Genomic DNA, 11,622 nt, shown 5'->3' with positions numbered 1-11,622 from the left:
GAGTGTTACAAGGGGACATAAATTTAAGGTGAAGGGTGGAAGGTATAGGGGAGATGTCAGGGGTAGGTTCTTTACCCAGAGAGTGGTGGGGGCATGGAATGCGCTGCCTGTGGGAGTGGCAGAGTCAGAATCATTGCCGATCTTTAAGCGGCAATTGGATAGGTACATGGATGGGTGCTTAAGCTAGGACAAATGTTCGGCACAACATCGTGGGCCGAAGGGCCTGTTCTGTGCTGTTCTATGTTCTTTGTCTTTAAAAAATCTTAATGTTGGTGAATCCTACAGCCCCTGCTTTCACAGATTGAGGCACTTACTCTAGTCACACCGAGTAATTTTGCAGCCAGTTTCTTCACGATTGTGCACTTGCAAGTTTCAGCACAATGCAAGATGCAACACCTGGCCGTACACCACCTCTTTCACCTCCATCCAGGGCCCCAAACAGTCATTCCAGTTGAAACAGAGATGCACCTGCATCTCCTCCAACCTAGTCTACTGCATACTGTGCTCCTGATGTGGTTTCTCTACATCGGTGAGATGAAACGTAGACTAGGTGACCGTTTTGCAAAACATCTTCACTTGGCCTGGAATTACCAGCCTGACCTCCAGGTCACCGCCCATTTCAATTCCCCCCCGCCCGACATGTCCATCCTCGGCTTCCTCCACTGTCGCAGTTAATCAGACCGCAAATTGGAGGAACAATACCTCATCTTCCGCTTGGGCAGCCTATAGCCTTGAGGATTTAACAGAGTTGTCGAATTTCAAATAACCTTCCTTACCTATCCCCCTGTTCCCTTTTCTAGCCCCGCCTCTTCCCTTCCATTCTACCTACCACCCTTCCTTCCAGCTCCCAACCAGATTCATTGCTTCCATTGACAAACCAGGTTGTACCCACTATCACTATCCACTAGTGTTCGCCTATCACTATCTCACCATTCTGCTACTCTTCCCACCCCACCTTCCCCTCCAACTTTATCTGTAGCTTCCCCTACTACCAGAACTAGTCCTGAAGAAGATTATATCCAAAACATTGACTTCTCCACCTCCTGATGCTGCCTGGTTTGCTATGCTCTTCCAGCCTCCTGTCTGTCTACTAGAAAACAGGATGGGGTGGGGGGGGCTGTCTCTTGAGGTGCACAAGTAGTGTTTCATCCCATGGTCTGGGAGGCCTGGGTTCAAGTCACATCTGCTGCAGCTGTGTGCAGGTTGATTAGAAAAATAGGTTAAATAAGGAAATAAAGTAAAGGGTTATGGAGTGGGGTGGGGCCCTCTTCTGGCACAGTGTAATGCCACTATCACTGTACTGAGAGGCCAAGGTTCAAGTCTCACCTCCTTCAGAGATGTGTAATAACATCTCTGAACATGTTGGTTAGAAAAATAGGCTAATTAAAAAAAAAGTGGCTTAATGAAATCAGAGGGTCATGTTCTGCTTGATACAAGAAAATTGTCTGAGGAAAGAAAAAAAAAGTCACGATAGATAGCTATTTTTCAGACTATTAGGCCGTGTTCCCCAGCAGCCATTGCTAGGGAGCTGCTGAGAGGCTGCAGAGATTTGTCAGAATGGTTGCAGGGTGGACTGAAGGATGGACTGAAGAAGGATGGACTGAAGGATGGACTGAAGAAGCTAATATTCTTTTTTTCTCATGAAAGCAAAGGAATTTGAGCCATGATCTATCAGAGAAGTTCAAGATAAGGTGGACAAAGAAATGCTGTTGCCATTAGCAGGTGGCATAGGACTAGAGGATACAGATTTCAATTTTGGATTAGAAATGCAATGAAAATGTGAGGGTGATGCCTACAGAGATGACCAACGATTCACCAAACAATAGCTGAATAGGCACTTGAGAGAAATAAACTTGTTGAGCTATAGTGATAGAGTGGGGAGAATGGAACAGATGAATTGCTTATGGCAACCTGACACAGACTTGATGGTAATGCTGAATTATCTCTGTCTGAGGAGTAATATCTCCATGACCGCAGTCTCAGTTTGGTGTCAGTCATGGTCTCACTCTTGCCTCAGATTTAGAAGGTGTGGGTTCATGTCCCTCTCCAGAGATTTGAGCACAATTTTATAGTGCAAATTCACCATTATTATATAGAAGGATGGTTTATGCACTTCTTAAAAGTGAGTTTTTAACAAACTGTTAGCTGTAGCTTACTGTAAAAATAGGACACGTTACCACTCACCTTATTAAACTCCACTGTTCTTAGCCCTTGGATCTCAGTCCCTTCATGAAAAAAAATGAAAAGAGAGCTTTTTATGAACAAACTTCATTTTGTAATTCAGGAGCAAATTATTGCAAATGCTGGAAACTGTACTGAAAACAAAAAAAGTTCTGGAGATCACAGTGGGTGAGGCAGCATCCACAGAGAGGGAGCAAGCTACATTTTGTGAGTTTTCATTTTGTAATTCATCAGTAGAACAGAGAATACATGATGCCGAATGCAGGAATGTACAATTTTGCACCTTTTTAAATTTCATGGGAGAGCTTATTAAATTGTTTGGCAATTACACAAAGTTACTAATGCATTTTCTATCCCTTTCAAGCGAAAGCTGTAGTAGTATGAGCACAGATTTTCTATTACCATTAGCTCTCTCACATGATCAATCTGTCTGATTCACTTAGGAAACTGAACAGAATCAAACTTTAAACATTAGAGCATGCTAAATTACTCTAAGACATGAAACGGCAATTGACAGAACACCTGGGCTAATTAATCAAGTAACACTTAACAGTATTAATGTTTAGACCAAAAGTAGGAAACGTGATCAATAAACTGGTTCTGTTCAGAAGAACGCATTCATGAAACGGCAATTGACAGAACACCTGGGCTAATTAGTTGAAACTTTATTGCTGGAACAGCACAGCAGGTCAGGCAGCATCCAGGGAACAGGAGATTCGACGTTTCGGGCACAGGCCCTTCTTCAGGAATGCTAATTAATCAAGTAACACTTAACAGTATTAATGTTTAGACCAAAAGTAGGAAACGTGATCAATAAACTGGTTCTGTTCAGAAGAACGCATTCAGTGTTCCTGAAAGTTAATTTTATATATGTTATGCATATGCATGAGATACTGAATCTGGACAGAAAATGGAGTTTTATTCATCAAAAATGCTTTTGTCAGTCAGAGAAATTATTAAAATTATTTAAATCTTTGCTTACTCAAGATCCCTGTAGATTATCTAGCTAGAATAGACCAATGCATGAGTTTACAAAAATGCTGTGGATTTCAGTCACCATTGTTTGGACAGAGAGAGAGGGAGGTAAGAAGAGAACGATATGCAGGTTTGAAAGGTAGATTCACTCTCTTCCCTTTTATTTCTCTTAGTTTCTTGGAAGACAATGACTGGTGAAAAGCAAATGGGAGAAACATATATTCTATATATTATACAGTACTTAAAGCTATCTACATATTTTGCAACCTCTGAGGTCGGAAGTCATCAATTCATCTATTGTGCTCTCAGGTTAAACCTAGTACCTTAAGGACCTTTTAAACTACATATTTTTGCACTCTCCCCTTTTAAAACTTTATGTCTATGATTGTGTGATTGTTATTCTTCTTGCAGTTGATAAATAATAAAATCCTTTCTCTATCACCCAAGGAAACCCGGCGATTGGCGTCTTCATTTTGATCTAGTGAACAATATTTTAACTGAAGTTTGTGATATAGCTATATGCTAAAAGAAAATAAATTTGCAGCCAACTGAAGGAATTCAAAAGACAAGAGCTGATCCAGCCCTCCTCAACTGGTTGTAACAAATTAAATACTAGTTATTGGAATTGATAAACTGCTTACTACCAACTTAAGATATGCTTACTAAGGCAATGATAAAATCAATTTGTGAGATGAAATAGCCTAACCATTCTTAGTGTTAAACATACTGGAGTTTTTTCATGATAATATACTATCAAAATCACTGCGATGGAATAAAATATGATGAAAAACATATTTCTATTTTTATAGTACATGCTAATGATTTTTAAAATTAGAATTAATGTATTTTCTTTGCAAACTAAAAACTGAGACATTACAACTACAACACTGACAAAATCATTGAAACCTGTATAGTCATGCTTATGTGTAAGTATGATTTTCCTGTAGTATTCAGGGATGTGTAGGTTAGGTGTATTTGTCTAGGGTAAATGGACAGCATTAGGGGAATGGGTCAGGGTGGGTCGGTGTGGACTTGTTGGGCTGAAGGGCCTGTTTCCACACTATAGGGATTATATATCATTCCCAGGCTGGTCTGTATTACTGTCCTTTAGAAATAAAGGCTTATATCACATTTTAATAATAATCAAGTAGAATACTCAGGATTAACCCACAAGACTGAATAGCTCTTACAGGCAGGTTTTCTGTATCCAGTTTCATGGAGATCAGCTTGGGTAGATCCAGATGCAGCAGAATAGAATGTGGTCAGCCCACCACCACTACCTCCTTCACTGACCTGAGAAAATAGACATAATTAGCATGACTGTGATTATAAAATGAATATATCTAAACATTGCTTTGAGTACTCAGTATACAGATTTTTCTGATAGTAACATTATATACAACTTGGTATTTTTTTTTCAGTATCGCAATACTTTTGTAAATTTATATGCTTTTAAACTTAGTTCTAAAGTGCAAAAATCGGAGTTGTACATTCTGTAGACAGCAGAAGAGAGCAAATAAATTTGCAATTTGTTTGCCAAAAAACTTCCTTTTGGTAATCAACATCATTGTTATCAGCCCTGGACCCAAGTATCAAAAAATACAAACTGCTTTTTTATTAGTTTGAACTTAATTTTCTAAAAAAAAAATTGTTAAGGTCCTTTTGTGAGAATTTTAGATAGTAACCCAAATGCAGGATTAAGATAACCATAAAAAGGATATAATGCTTGGGATTTTATGTTGCAATTAATCCCTCAACAATCCCTTGGATTAATGCTGTAAAATATTAATAATGATTCAACTACTAAAAATGCTGAAATACTACTGCAAAACTGAAAAATAATCTTTTAAATGCTCAACATCTCACAAACTACACATCTTTCTCATAAGTGTATGACAGTATCCTTTCAACAATCATCAATACTGGAGCACTCCTGCAAATTGTTGTGATTTTCCATCGTCAAGAAACAAGTGTAAGATTATAGTGACTAGCAGGAAATACAGCAGAAGTATTAAGTCACAAACAGGAGTGACGAACTTGTGAATGGGAAAGTTTCAAGAACATTTTGTAGATATCAATTCTAATAAATTGAAACTACAACATAATGAGTTGACAACAAATTGTTATGGGGTCTTCCTTAACACTACAAAACATACATATTTCAGGCTTGATGTTAGATGTGAACTGAAGTTGCAGATTTTCTAATGCTGAAGTTTTTATTACCAATTTAAACAGGCTGCTCTTGCTGAAAATCATAATAAAAAGTAATGGTAGTATAATTATGATCACTACCCTCATAAATAATCAAGGATGGCCAAAAACATTGATTTTATCAGGCATGTGCACAACCTATGCGAGATAAAACATATTCATCTAAAAGTAACATAAAACAAGCTGCTTGGAGCTTCCTATTCTCACAGGTTCTATTATCAGTTTATGCCTTTGTAGACCTATCCTTAATAACAAATCATACCATCCCTCCCAAAAAGAACACAAAACTGGCCAAAATTAACTGTTAGCTGATTAAGACAAAGTCCTGTGTTTTAGGCCGGAGGCCAGTTCTGCACTAAGTGGTAGTGGTGAGAATGGGCAACTGGGAGAGGTGGAGTATTAAAAGTATTACTTCACCATTGACCTTTCTAAAATACACGTGCTAAAAATGTCAATTTTTAAAAAGCCAGAAATTAGCAGAAAAATACTGGAGGAAGGCGACAGGGAGCAACACTTATGAGACTCTTCAAAGCTAAATAGCCTTCAGTTTAAATAATGTATTGAAATCAATTTCCTCAAAAAAGAAACAATATGACAGCAAAGCATGTTAGGAAATTAATACAGGGAACACCTGAGGTATCCTACTGTCAGTATGTACTTCAGAACTTATTCCAATAATCTAATCAAAAATTATGCCTATTCCTCCAACATGATAAATCCAAGATTAATAATAATCAACGTTTGAAATTCAATCCAGTAAATGGATTTTGTAAAAAAAAGCATGTAAACTTTAAATTATTTGGTCTCAACTAACAATGTAAATAAAGATAACAGCTGTTAACATTAGATTCATAATTTAATTGTACATAATATGCTTCCAACATCATTTAGTTGCACATGATTAAAATAACCATTGCTCCAACTGCTTATAATTTACACAAACTGAAAAATAGATGAATAATATCATGCCCTACAAATCAACTTATTTGTTGTGGAAAGGCTCAAACATCAGCTGAGACACACAAACCTGGCTACTTTGGGAACCTCTTCTATCAGATGAAAATGATCCAGTCTTTAACCTGCCAACCTCTAATCTCACTGTGCCTTGAGCACTCTAAAAGAAAGAGGAGAAAGATTACTTTATTTATTGAATATCTGAGAACATTTCAATCTATAAAAGTGGAGACTATGAATTAATTTGTCAGGAATGTTTACATTTTGTATTACATCACAAAATCATGAAATACGCTACATGTCAGAACAAACTGCTATATGGTTATTCTATTCTAATAAACTGGTACAGAAAATAAAACACATGCACACAGACAGGAGGTCTTTAGGAAACCACTGTCACATGTGCCAGATAAAAGGAAAAGAGAACCAATTTTCTTTGATTTTGAATCTGGGAACTGAAAATTTCTAAAGTGCAATATTTTCTAAAATCATAATCGTGCAACGGGAGTTCAATACGAAAAAAACTGTGACATTCTGCACTTGAATACAGTTGTGAAAGCAACTATGTTTTTAAGAATAGCAATCAAATATGGTGGAAAAATCTAATGAAGTGGTTTGTCCCTGGGCTTAACTGATTGAAAGGTCCAGTAGCAGGTTAAAGGTCTGTGGGTCTCCAAAAAAATTGAAGTTCAATAAAGGTTCTGAGGAGGACACTTAAACAACTTAGGAGTAAAATAGAGAAAATTACAGTGCTAGACAGATACATAACCTCAGTATGTTAAAAGGGAATATAACTCCTTCATTCCTGAATTGCTTGTTGCCATTTTATTTATTCATTTCCATGTTTATACAAGTCATTGCTATCTCATTTTATCTTATCTGTTCCTAAACTGAATATACATCCATTTTCGCCTCCCTAACACGCTTCCTACATTATCTATTACTTTCTCTTCCATTTTTAGCCCAGAATCAGTTCAGGCTTGAAGTTCTATATTTATGCAAAGCATTATGTTATTTACTTTGCCTTAAAGGATACATTATCCAACTCCTATTTGAAGATTTCCTGATGATCAGTCATCTTGATTCCTAATTTCGTGAATTAAAATTCCAAGAATTAAATTTGGCCAAATTCCTTATAACTTGGTTACAGGAAGGCTAAAATGTAAAAGTCCTATAACAAAATAAAATTGTATTTCTCACTTTGTTTTGGGAAACTTATGGAGCAAATGACTTACATTATAAGAACATATCAACATCAAGATATATTAATATTTCCACTGCCAAAATTAAAAGTCTTGGTCACATTTACTGTTTCCAAATCCTTCCCAAATCATAATTTTTGCATTAGTCAGACCTTCAGCATAGCAGCAACGGTCTCCTGAGTTGCGCTTCGAACATCGTCCCCATTCACAGACAGTATTTGGTCCCCTTGCAGAAGACTTCCATCCAGATCTACTATTCCTCCTTTCACAATGTCTGACACAAAGACCCCAGTATCATTTCTGTAGAAAACAAGTACAGATTTGACAAATAATGGGGAGATGCTGCGTTCTGTGTGCTCTGGTGGTAGTTGGGGTGGGGAGGAGCAGAACATGATGAACATTAAGTTAGTGAAGATTATTTAAGTCATCTGGTTTTGGTGAAAAATATTCCATAATGTCTAGGGTGAAACTGTTTATGAATCTATACCAAAAACACTGAATTGTCTGCATAGTGCAAAACCAGGAACATAAACTAAACGTCCATAAGGCAAAGCATTGTTTTTTTATATATAAATGGAAAGAAAAATCAGGTGGCAGTTTTGTTTTACAAACTTGTAGTCTGATCTCAATTTTCACTGCATCCTGATATTATGGACCAGATCAGATGCCCTCAAAATATATTAAGAAGGTAGCATTGACCCTAAATTTTCTTATTTCAAAGGTAAATGTCAAGTGCTGTGTTCTAAATACAATTTGAGTAGTTAAACTACTAACCATTAAGTAAAACACAATTTATTCAACACTATAGTTAAAATACAAAAGAAAGAAGAATGTGGAATAATTTAACTCTACTGGAAAACTTAACAGAATAATAGATACAGTAACTATTACTAATTAACTATTCCAATTTCGTAACATAAACACAACCTTGGCAAAAGGCAAATTGAGAAAACAGCTTTGTCTCACATGCAATCCCGTCAGCTAGGAAAAGAAACCAGAGCTTTTGGCTATAATCGGGAGACAGAAAAAAAAACCTTCCATTTCTTCAAGACCCCAATAGCAACTGCTACTGAAACTAAAAGTCCCTGCTTCTATGGATAGGAGCTTGACCACTCCCATTCAGGCTGCTTTTATTATTCCAACTTTAAAAGAAAAACACCCAAGGTTTCGCAAGTTGTTTATCTTCTCATAATCTGCTTGACACCTGTCTCCCAACCTCTGTCTGTAAAAGAAACTGGGACTAAACCACAGCATCATCACACTGGATATACATGTGCCCAGATATGGACCCAGGAAAATCTCACCTCATCTACAAAATATACATTGGATATAACATGAAATATACTAATTATAAGACATTGATAAATAAGAATTGCTGAAAATGATTTATTCTAGTGGCATGTGTTATCTGAGACTTGTTATAGCTGAATAGTGACAGATACACAGATGGTTCAAATATCTGCTACAGATTATCTCAGTTTCCAAAAAAAAATTATTTACATTAAATCTGAAAGTGACCTTCAGAAGTGTCACTACCAACCAGTCTGGTCAAAATCAAAGGCAAGTCTGTACCGATCCCACATCTACACTGCTCTCTAAAATGCCCACACAGCATCAAATCAATACTCTGCTTCCTTATCAATTTGTGCTTTTGTTCTTATCTTTCATTGTGAGGCAATGCTTGCCAGACAGGCAGCCAGAGAATGTTGGGTGCCTGAAAGTAGAAATGCAGAGTAAGAGGATTCTAACCCTAATTAAAGAGGGTGAAAGAACTGAAGGTGTTTGGAAAGCAATGACTGCTGTGGCAATAATTTGGAATGCTGTCTCTTACAAGGTGTTCAGGAGTTGCAGTTGTGTCAGCCTTATGTCAGACCTCTAAACATTGTGACTGGGACAATAAGGGACATCTAGAGTCGAGAGTGTGGTGCTGGAAAAGCACAGGTCAGGCAGCATCCAAGGAGCAGAAGAATCGATGTTTTGAGCATAAGCCCTTCATCAGCAATAAGGCCCGTCTAGCCTATCAGCCTCAATCCACCATTCAATGGAACCACAGCTGATCTGAAATCTAACTCCATGTACCTGATTTTGCTCCATATCCTTCAATAATTATGGACAGCAAAAAAAAATTAACCAGTCTTGGATTTCGTCAGAAATCACATCACCAGATTATAGGAGAAAGTGAGGACTGCAAATGCTACAGATTAGATTCTAAGAGAGTAGTGCTGGAAAAGCACAGCCGGTCAGGCAGCATCCGAGCAGCAGGAGAGTTGACATTTGGGATATAAGTTCTTCATCAGGAATGATGCTTGTGGGCCAATGGGGCTGAGACAGAAATGGGAGGGGGGTGAGTAGCTGGAAATGTGATAGGTAGCTGAAGGTGGGGGCGGAAGTGACAGGTCAGAGAGGAGGGTGGAGCAGGTAAATTTCTGTCTGATGTGAAAGGATCCTTTGGGGCCATGGATGAAGGTGTGGGCGGAGGTGTGGGCCCAGATTTTCCACTTCCTATGATGGCAGGGGAAGGTGCTGGGAGGGGAGGATGGGTTGGCGCGGGGTGTGGACCTGACAAGGGAGCTGCGGAGGGAATGGTCTCTCCTACAAACCCACCAACTCCGCAGCTATCTGGACTATACCTCCTCCCATCCTGTAAAAACATTATCCCTGATTCCCAAATCATCCGCTTCTGCTGTATTTGCTCCTAAGAGGACCAATTCACCTTCAAACAGTCCAGATCGCTTCCTACTTCAAAGACTGCAATTTCCTCTCCCACATGGTCAACAATGCCCTCCAGTGGATCTCCTCCACTTCCCACACCTCCGTCATTGAATCCTACCCCTCCAACCACAACAAGGACAGATCCCCCTGGTCCTCACCGTCCATCTCACCAACCTTCCGATGCATCGTCCTTGACCGTTTCAGCCACTACAAATAGACCGCACCACCAGGGATATATCTCTCTCCCCACCCCTATCTGCGTTCCAGAGAGACAATTCCCTCCTTATCAGGTCCACGCCACGGTCCCCCCCACCCGGCATCTTCCACTGCCATCACAGGAGGTGCAACACCTGTGTCCACACCACTTCCTTCAACTCCGTCCAAGGCCCCAAAGGATCCTTCCACATCCGACAGAAGTTTACGTGTACTTTCACACACATCATCTACTGCACAACTTGCAGCTGGGACACCCACACCAACCAACCCCACGCCCTGTAGCTGAACACTTTAACTCCCCTCCCACTCCCCCAAGTACATGCAGGTCCTGGGCCTCCTCCATCGCCAAACCCTGACCACCTGACGCTTGTAGGAAGAATACTTCATCTTCTGTCTTGGGACACTTCAACCACAGGGGATCAATGTGGAGTTCACCAGTTTCCCCATTTCTCCTCCCCACACCTTATCCCACTCCCAACCTCCCAACTTGGCACTGTCCTACCTATCCATCTTCCTTCCCACCTATCTGCTCCACCTTCCTCTCTGACCTATCACTTTAACTCCCACCTTCATCTACCTATTGCATACCCAGCTACCTTAACCCCTGCCCCAATCCTCCCATTTACATCTCAGCCCCCTTGGCCCCCCAGCCTTATTCCTGATGAAGGTTTATACCCGAAATGTCCACTCACTTGCTCATCGGATGCTGCCTGACCGGCTGTGCTTTTCCAGAATGACCCTCTTCGTCACCAGGTTATAGTCCAACAGATTTATTTGAAATCACAAATTTTTAGAGAGTAGCCCCTTCATCAGATTTTAACCAGACAGTTACCAGCCCTTTTAATGCATCTCAATCTTCACTTGCAAGGAATCGTTTAGAGCAGCGATTTGAAGTTTTCTTGGATTGTAATTAGTTCAGGATTATGTTGCTGACAGTTTTGAAACTGCTTTCTATCTACTGTAGCCAACTTTGCCCTTCACACCTTCTTCCAGCCCACTTTTCCATCTACTCTCACATAGCAGCATCCATCTCAACCTACAGTCTCTTAAACTCCCAACACTCCTCTTTACAGGCTCATTCTCCAACCCCATGTAGCCACACATGGTGTCCATCCACACTCTGGATCCAGCTAAAGACATTCTTGATCCCAGCTGCAGCTGCAAGTAAACA

General features: G+C 39.4%; 1 protein-coding gene across 12 annotated transcripts in view; it reads right to left on the bottom strand.

The window, feature by feature from the left end:
* LOC122562047 (multiple PDZ domain protein) overlaps positions 1 to 11,622 on the bottom strand; it is a 368,714-nt gene that overhangs the window by 24,387 nt on the left and 332,705 nt on the right. For all 12 annotated transcript variants that reach the window (XM_043714532.1, XM_043714569.1, XM_043714586.1 and 9 more), the window contains 4 exons: positions 7,676 to 7,823; positions 6,395 to 6,481; positions 4,347 to 4,449; positions 2,185 to 2,225 (listed from right to left, as the gene is read on the bottom strand). In XM_043714532.1, the coding sequence (XP_043570467.1) occupies positions 2,185 to 2,225; positions 4,347 to 4,449; positions 6,395 to 6,481; positions 7,676 to 7,823 (379 nt within the window). The remainder of the gene's footprint in view (positions 1 to 2,184; positions 2,226 to 4,346; positions 4,450 to 6,394; positions 6,482 to 7,675; positions 7,824 to 11,622) is intronic.

This window comes from Chiloscyllium plagiosum, chromosome 2, assembly GCF_004010195.1.
Source record: "Chiloscyllium plagiosum isolate BGI_BamShark_2017 chromosome 2, ASM401019v2, whole genome shotgun sequence".
NCBI classification, from domain to species: domain Eukaryota; kingdom Metazoa; phylum Chordata; class Chondrichthyes; order Orectolobiformes; family Hemiscylliidae; genus Chiloscyllium; species Chiloscyllium plagiosum.
The sequence above is the reverse complement of the archived record's forward strand: the minus strand, read 5'-3'. Positions and strand labels throughout refer to the sequence as shown.